A 7,332-nucleotide genomic window follows, 5' to 3' on the forward strand; every position below is an offset into this window, starting at 1 on the left:
TCGGTTAGAATTCACAAAAGAAATTCAAAATTTTGTTTTATTAATTTTATTTTAATTAAAAGCCATTTTGCTTTGACTTATTTCTAATGCTGCTTACGCTTAGTTTTTGGCTTCAACTTAGAATTGCGTAGGCAGACACATAAAATCAATATGGGCAGGAGAAGGGCAGCCGCAGCGATGGCCACTATGTCGAGCAGGTAGAACTGATACCAGGCTAGATCCATGCCGGCTGACACCATGTGGGGCGCGCCGCGGTGCTCGATGACATAGTCGATCCAAAACATGGCCGTGTCCATGGCGCCCAGTGGACGTTGGCGGAAAATGCGAGACGATCGCTTCATGGTGTCCCGATACTTTGGATTCTCGAGCAGCTCGAGCAGCGCGGAGCGCAACTGCTCCGTCGTGATTGTGCGATAGTCGAGGCCTATGGCATAGCCATTGGCCTTGCCCTGGTTGATGTTGAAGTGTTGGTCACAATAGACGGGCATGCCCAGAACGGGCACTCCATAGTGCAGCGCCTCTTGCATGCCGAAGAGCCCGCCATGTGCTATGAACACCTTCACATTGGGATGGGCCAATATATCGGCCTGAGGCAGCCACTTCTGTATCATCACATTCGCTGGCAGCTCAGCGAAGCTGTCCTCCTCAAACTTCCACAGGACACGCTGCTTCAGGCTGCGGAAGGCATCCAAGAAGACTTTCAGCTTCTCTGCAGGTAGATCTGCGCTGCGCACCTGAGTGCCTGAAATGTAAGGATGCGATTAGGGAGAGCAAGGTCCTATGTCCTTGCGTTAGTTCCGCTGTCCGTCTCGGTCACTTCGCTGCTTACCCAGACTAAAGTAGATGGCGCCATGTTTTGCCTCGTCCAGGAACTTCTGGAGATGCACGGGTAAGGCTTTGGGTGGCTGTATGTGCAGTCCACCCACGGATATCATATTGAAGGAGATGGGCCTGGGAGCATCCAAAGGCATATAGTTGTTCATCAGGATGGCCGATATATTGCGCTCCAATTGCTTGGTCGTGGGCACCACGTCGAGCAGTCCCGAGAAGTGTTTCCTTAGCACTGCATCGTGGCTGGGATAGTAGAGGAATGTGCGCATCAAGTGCTCCATTCCGCAGACGAAGACGTTCACGGCTCGCTCCCATAGGTTCATCCGGGTGGTGGACGATATAAAGCTGTGCGGGTTATATGACCAGGGCGTAATGATGCCCACCATTTCGGAGAAGTAGTTGGTGTTGCCAAACGAGGAGAGCGTGATCGTGGGTGTCTGATAGAGATGGCCCAGTATGAGAGCGCCCTCGTTGTAAAACTGCTCGGCGATGAGCAGGTCGTATTTGCCCACCTTGTTCTTGGCATTGATCAGGGCTTTGATCTCCGGCTGCTCGAAGGCAAAGTCCGTGCTTTGCACGCCCATCACATGCAGCATGCGTACAAATTTGAGTGTCGACAGATCGGCCATATCCAAGATAATCTCCCTATTTGACATTCGCTTCACTGTGAAGCAGACAGAGATAAGATTAGAGTGATGTTTCGTCTATCACTGTGACATACTTTCTGTCCAGAAATCATAATGGGGCAGCACAATCTCTTTGTAATTGGAGCCCAAGTTCTCGCTGGCCAAGGAGAAGGGCGTGATAAAGGTGACCTGTAGTAAACTGTTGTTAGATTTGGAAATTCACATATATATTTTGATTGATTTGCCAGCTTACCTCATGACCACGCTTAACCAGCTCTCGTATGACAGCATTTGTCATCATGAAATGACTCTTGCAGGGATAGAAAAACGCAGCCAGGATCCTCGCACCAGCTGCAGATGGACATTGTTGAGCGGCGAGCAGAGCTAGGAGGAAAACTCCTAGAGCCCATCTTGTTGTCTGAAAAATAGAAAAGAGTCAATTCAATATGCTGAGATTGCTCGACTAAGAGATACCCTGATGTCATTTTCATTATTGATGACTTGATGTAAAGCTTAAAGGACAGCTGAAAGAAAGAACGTTTGAATACTTACAAATTTCAGAGCCATTATCTTCTGTTTGTAAGAAACAACATGCGAATAGGTGGACGGGTGGATGAATGAATGAGGTAACTTTTAAATTTCAACTCTATTTCTGTTTCTCTGGGGTGCACCAGATAAAGACAATATATTTTATGGCTAAGCCACCTACAGCCGGTTTCATTCATTCGCGAACACAAAAGAAACCAACTGTCTACACATATTTAATTAGCTTAGGAATCCAATTAGGTGTTTCATATAACAAAATGTTATACATATTATCTATCTAATATATACACATATATGCTTGTATATATAGAGGGCCTGTTTCTTGATCTGTCAACAACTACTCTTATTTGATTGAGTAGAATATATTATATATGTTGACCTAGACAAAATCGATTAATAGAAAGTTATTGAAAAACCGGTATCCATGCTTTTTACCATTTTTCGCTTTCCGCTGTTCCACTTGCTACGTCAACGCTGGCTCCAATACAACTAATTCGCAAAACAAATGTATGTATACATTTTATTATAAGTCTTGCACCGACGGCCGAACTGATAACAAAGCTAATGAAACAGACTTTGTTTACTTTTGCGAGAGCTTGAGAGCTCTCCTTACTCTTTCGCGCTCTTAATGTGATAAGCAGTCGAAAGTTAATCTGAAAAAGAGATTTCATTAGCATTAAAAAAATTAAATTTGAATTTTTGCTTTGGCGAATATTATTGATAGCAAATTCAATAAGTTTAAATATAGATATAACTTTAGTATTATTAAAAAATAAATCATTAAAATCATGATCAGAATATTCACAATTGTTATATTGAATTGAATATTTAGTTACAGGGCATCTCTTAGTCAGGCACTCTTTTTGGGCTACTCTGTCTTCTGTGCTGATCTCCAACTACTGTTTTTTATGAACTTCCCAGACAAATTAGGCGAAACGTTGGGAAATCGTAAATAAATCATGGGCATTTTGTCTAAATCAAATATTTGTTTGCCGGCTAACTGTAAAAATTGCCACCCACACGCAGAGCAGTTGGCTCTCAAGTGAAGGATCGGAAGGGAAGGAGGGGAGAGCGGGGCTGGCTGTTTTAGTTTTAGGGGTTTGCCCTCAACGGCAAATGCTTCGTTGCTCCCATTGTACTTTTCATGCGAAACGCTTAGCTAGTGGCGGTGAGTACACTTGAAGAAATCAGGAAGCTTTTCGAAAAATGGAAATAAATATTGAATACAGATAATAATATCTATTTCAATATTTTTTCATCAGCTAATATGCTAATAAGCTGGGCTCTAATAAATAAATACAGTATTATTGTCTGGTTAAAAATATAAATACATATGGGTTTTAATATGAAACCAAGCTATTTATGAGTACTTTAAATTACTGTAAAAGCTGGTCATAGAATTCACTATATAGAATCCATGAATAGAATATTTATAGGACAATATAGCACTTTGACTCAATTAATGTAACTTCTATAAAGTTTTCAAGCTTTGAATCGAACTAATATTAGTGTTTTTTAGTAAAGTATGTTTTCGCTCAGTGCACGATCGTGTCTATATGGTATATATATTTTTAAAATGCAATAAAACTCAACGCGCCAATTTGTAGGCAATTAAATTTTATTTTCTTGTAGGAATTTTGATACGAACTCGGACTCTGACGTCCGGGTTCCGCTAGAAATTCGCATTTGGTTGAGCATCGGGCATCGGGCATCGGACATCGGACATCGGACATCAGACTCCGGGCATCGGGCAGCACGAGAATTGCGATCATGTCGATGATTGGGCTTATTATTGTTTACATTGTCATATTTACCAAATGTGTGTGTGTGTGTGTTTTTTTATTGTTCTACACGATCCATCGAATTCGGATCTCTCTCTCTCTCTCTCTCTCTCTCTCTCTCTCTGTTTCTCTCTGTCTCTGATTAATTTGAGTCTATTTGTTGCCACATGCCTGGGCGAATGATACTTTGTTTATTGGCACGAATTGGCCAAATAAATGCAACAGCCGTTCTGTGGTAAATCATTTGAGATTGAGGCGAACCTTGAACGGGGCGAGGGCTCAAGTGGTCTTTGGTCGTCGTTTCTATATTTCTAAACGCAAAATCGCATCCACTTTGCAATCGTTGCAATTGATCTTCAATCTCAATCTCAACAGCTGCAAAATGCAGACATAAATTCCAGTTGGGGCCAAGTGTTCCATCAAATTGAAGCTTTTAAGTCTCCTGGCTGAAGTGCTTTCGGTCTAATTTGCATTTCGACTGGGCCAACAAATGCGCAATTAGCCGCTATTACATTAATAATACGCGTACTTGTCCAGGCCCAATACCCAATAGCCCATAATAATTGAAACTATTTGGTAACCAGCAAATGGAAAATGGAAAAATCAAAAACCAAAAGCGAGCAACGGCAAACAAAAAGCAAAAAACCAAATTGAAATGAATTGAAAACCGCACATTGGCCAAAGTGAATAGCCAGGCACTTAAGAGCTCAAAAGTAAGCGTAGAGGCCAAACGATTCAGCTGCAACCACCCCGTCGCATTCCCCATGTACCCAGGTCCCTACTGACCTTCACCCGCAATCAGAATGACCGTGGAAAGAGAGAGAAAGAAAGAGAAAGTCTCACTACATTCACTGTCTACCCTAAGAGCTCTATGAGCGTGTTATAAAAGCGCAGAAGTTGGGGTAGGCAATGAGTTCTGTTCCAGCTGGAGGCAAACAGTCAAAGTTGATCTCTTGAGAGCGAGAGAGCGGGGGAGAGGGAGTGAGAGCAGAGTGGAGCAGCTTTTAGAGCGCACATGGAATCTGCTCTCCCAACTTAAAAAATAGAGTCAAATTAAAACAGAGACAGAAATATAAAAATAAATAGATAGATAGATAGAGAGTGATTCTTACATTTGCTTATAGAAAAGAAGTCGGAGAGAAGACTAACACCTTTAGCTTTAGCCCACTAATCCGTCACAAAGCCGCGCAGCACAACAAACTTGTCCGAAAATTCCCTCAGCCCGCCAACAGCATCATGCAGCATTTAAATTAGATGTCGTTTGAGTTCAATCTCGGGTTTCGTTGGCGCCGGTGGCGGGCAATTGGAAACCGTGGACATGGTGGCACAGGGCATAAGCGATCTTCTGATCATCTAATCATGCGTGTGGCTTTGTTTATAAGTAACGCCTGCGCCGGCTACTACTTGTCGGCCAGACAGGACATGAGACACAGGACACAGGACACAGGACGCGGCTGCACTTGAGTTGTGTGTGTGTTGGCAGGACATAGTGAAATATGTGTGAACCTCTGCCTCAAGTGGCAGCGTGGCAACATGTCAGCGTGGCAGACATCGATTGCTTCAATATTTTGACTAGTTCGTCAAGTGGAAAGGTGGCTCTAATTGGTTGGTTGGTTGGTCAACTGCCTGCAGCCCGCTGCCGCCAAGTCATGTCTAGACAGATGGACCAAGTTGTTTATTTTGATTTGCACCACAGGACACGTGGCGGTTGCCCACAATTGCGACACACATACATAAACATTACCTAATGCCAATGACAATGACAATAACAATGCTTTGTCGCCCCTGAGTGGAACTGCCCGTCGAGCCGCGACAACTTCAACTGCGCTTGGCTCACTGAGACCACACAGAATATAGGAAAACCAGGCAGAGCAAAATAAGAGAACCCAAATTTAAATTAAATATATATATTTAATTTTTAAGGTCGTTCATTAATTTCAATATTAGTTAAGATATTTACTGAATTCCTATACTGTTTATATTGGCTACGCAAATTTAATTATAACGGTTATTACATACGGTTGCTACTCCTCGCCATTGATCCAATTGCTTTTGATGCTTTGGACTCCGGTCGGAATGTCTCAGAGGCAGAGGAAAAGAGACATATGAATATATCCTGATTGCAAAGCTTTGTAATGGAGGACTCAGTATCAGTCATCCTGCGTCTGATTTTTCGGTTGATCGTTTCCTTGTCGGTTGAGTGTTTATGATTTCTTTTTAATTAAATCAAATTGTATTAAACATTATTTATTTATATTGTTTATTTATGTGATTGCGTGTAAGGCTTGTATAATAATGGCATATATATGTATATAAATAATTCTTGAAAATGCAGATGTATATGCATATGTATGTATGTATGTGTACATGTCTATATGTATGGGTATATGTATATACGTAAGTTTTTATGTAGGTATGATTAGCATATAAATGAATGTTGTTATATATTTATGTGTATATGAATTCAGGTGTATATACATATGTGTGCATGAATGGGCAATATACACATACAAATATATTTATATATGTTGTGTTTGTAATTGGTTCATTAAACTTCTTCTAATTGCATCTTTTCGCTCAGTCTTTAAGAAATTTATTTGCTTAAACTCGTTCGAGTCCCTTAGTGGTGCATATGCTCCGACTAGTTCAATTATAGTTCGGTATACAATGCCGCTTCCTCCAGACAAGTCTCTCTTCAGTAGCTCAGTTCCTTAAACTCAAACAAAGTTTGTTGTGAATGCCATACAAATATGGAAAACCATATTTCAAACAAGCAAATCTCTAAACAACAACAAACAATGGAACTAAAACTGGGGAGGCTGCTGCACCGCCAACCGCAACATCACGGCACGAGATGAGGCATGTTTAATGCACTCTCCATGCAGGTCCATAAAATCCCTGTCACTGTTTGTGTCTCTTCGTCTCCACATTAGCCCCATCAGGTGTTGCCACGCCCCCTACCCCCTCTCGCATATTAGAAGCTGGAAGCTGGGCGAATTGTTTATGCTACTTTGTGAGCAATAAAAGCCGAGGAGCGTGGAGCATACAGTGCAGCGGGCCGTGTGGGTGGTCCGAGCAACCGCCCCCGCTCCGGCTCTCGCTCGGTTATGTAAATGCCGCAAGAGCTAATCACCCTTAACTCAGCGAAGGCGCTCGTGTGGCATTAATCAAGGCATTGTATTTGTGCAGCAGGGCGCGGTATGTCCTTGCCTAATCCCTGTGGGAGCCAGCGCGACGAAGTTGAGTGAGAATTGAAATCGAATTGAAATTGGTTTTTGGTAGAGGCCAACCACTTGTAAGTGTCCAAAATTGTGAGACTGAAGTGGAGCCGCAGCTTCCACACAATAATTGTAATAATTCGACTAATTGTCTCATTATGTGGCGTTATCTAGCAGAGGGCTCGACTCGGCTCTGGGAAGTGCTCCGTGCTCCCACTCAAGTGGATGTTAAAGCTGATCTTGCTGCCGCATCAATTTCGGCTGCAGTTTGTTGACCTTTGACGACTTGTTGAGCTGGATGCGTTTGCCCTCAGCTGAAATTGGCGTTGG

The 7,332-nt window shown here is 42.6% G+C and overlaps 1 protein-coding gene across 2 annotated transcripts; it reads right to left on the minus strand.

The window, feature by feature from the left end:
- Positions 1-2,569, minus strand: Ugt49B2 (UDP-glycosyltransferase family 49 member B2). 2 transcript variants are annotated; one of them, XM_089464065.1, is made up of 6 exons: positions 2,439-2,502; positions 2,010-2,382; positions 1,711-1,875; positions 1,553-1,646; positions 830-1,495; positions 1-742 (listed from the first exon to the last, which is right to left on the minus strand). In XM_089464065.1, exons 2-6 carry the CDS (start codon positions 2,022-2,024, stop codon positions 84-86), a joined length of 1,599 nt encoding a protein of 532 aa, XP_089320191.1. In that variant the 5' UTR covers positions 2,025-2,382; positions 2,439-2,502; the 3' UTR covers positions 1-83. The 2 variants fall into 2 exon arrangements, with proteins under 2 accessions (XP_089320191.1, XP_017874679.2); XM_018019190.2 differs by lacking the exon at positions 2,010-2,382 and having other exon boundaries at positions 2,439-2,569.
- Between the last annotated feature and the right edge of the window lie 4,763 nt (positions 2,570-7,332).

The sequence above is a fragment of the Drosophila arizonae genome, chromosome 2, assembly GCF_054131065.1.
Source record: "Drosophila arizonae isolate 15081-1271.41 chromosome 2, UAZ_ARI_1.0, whole genome shotgun sequence".
NCBI lineage: Eukaryota > Metazoa > Arthropoda > Insecta > Diptera > Drosophilidae > Drosophila > Drosophila arizonae.

Coding starts and splice junctions, on each gene's coding strand:
- Ugt49B2 (XM_089464065.1), bottom strand. Junction 1,647..1,710: donor TGGTTAAGCGTGGTCATGAG/GTAAGCTGGCAA, acceptor AGTTTACTACAG/GTCACCTTTATCACGCCCTT. Junction 1,496..1,552: donor TTATGATTTCTGGACAGAAA/GTATGTCACAGT, acceptor TCTGCTTCACAG/TGAAGCGAATGTCAAATAGG.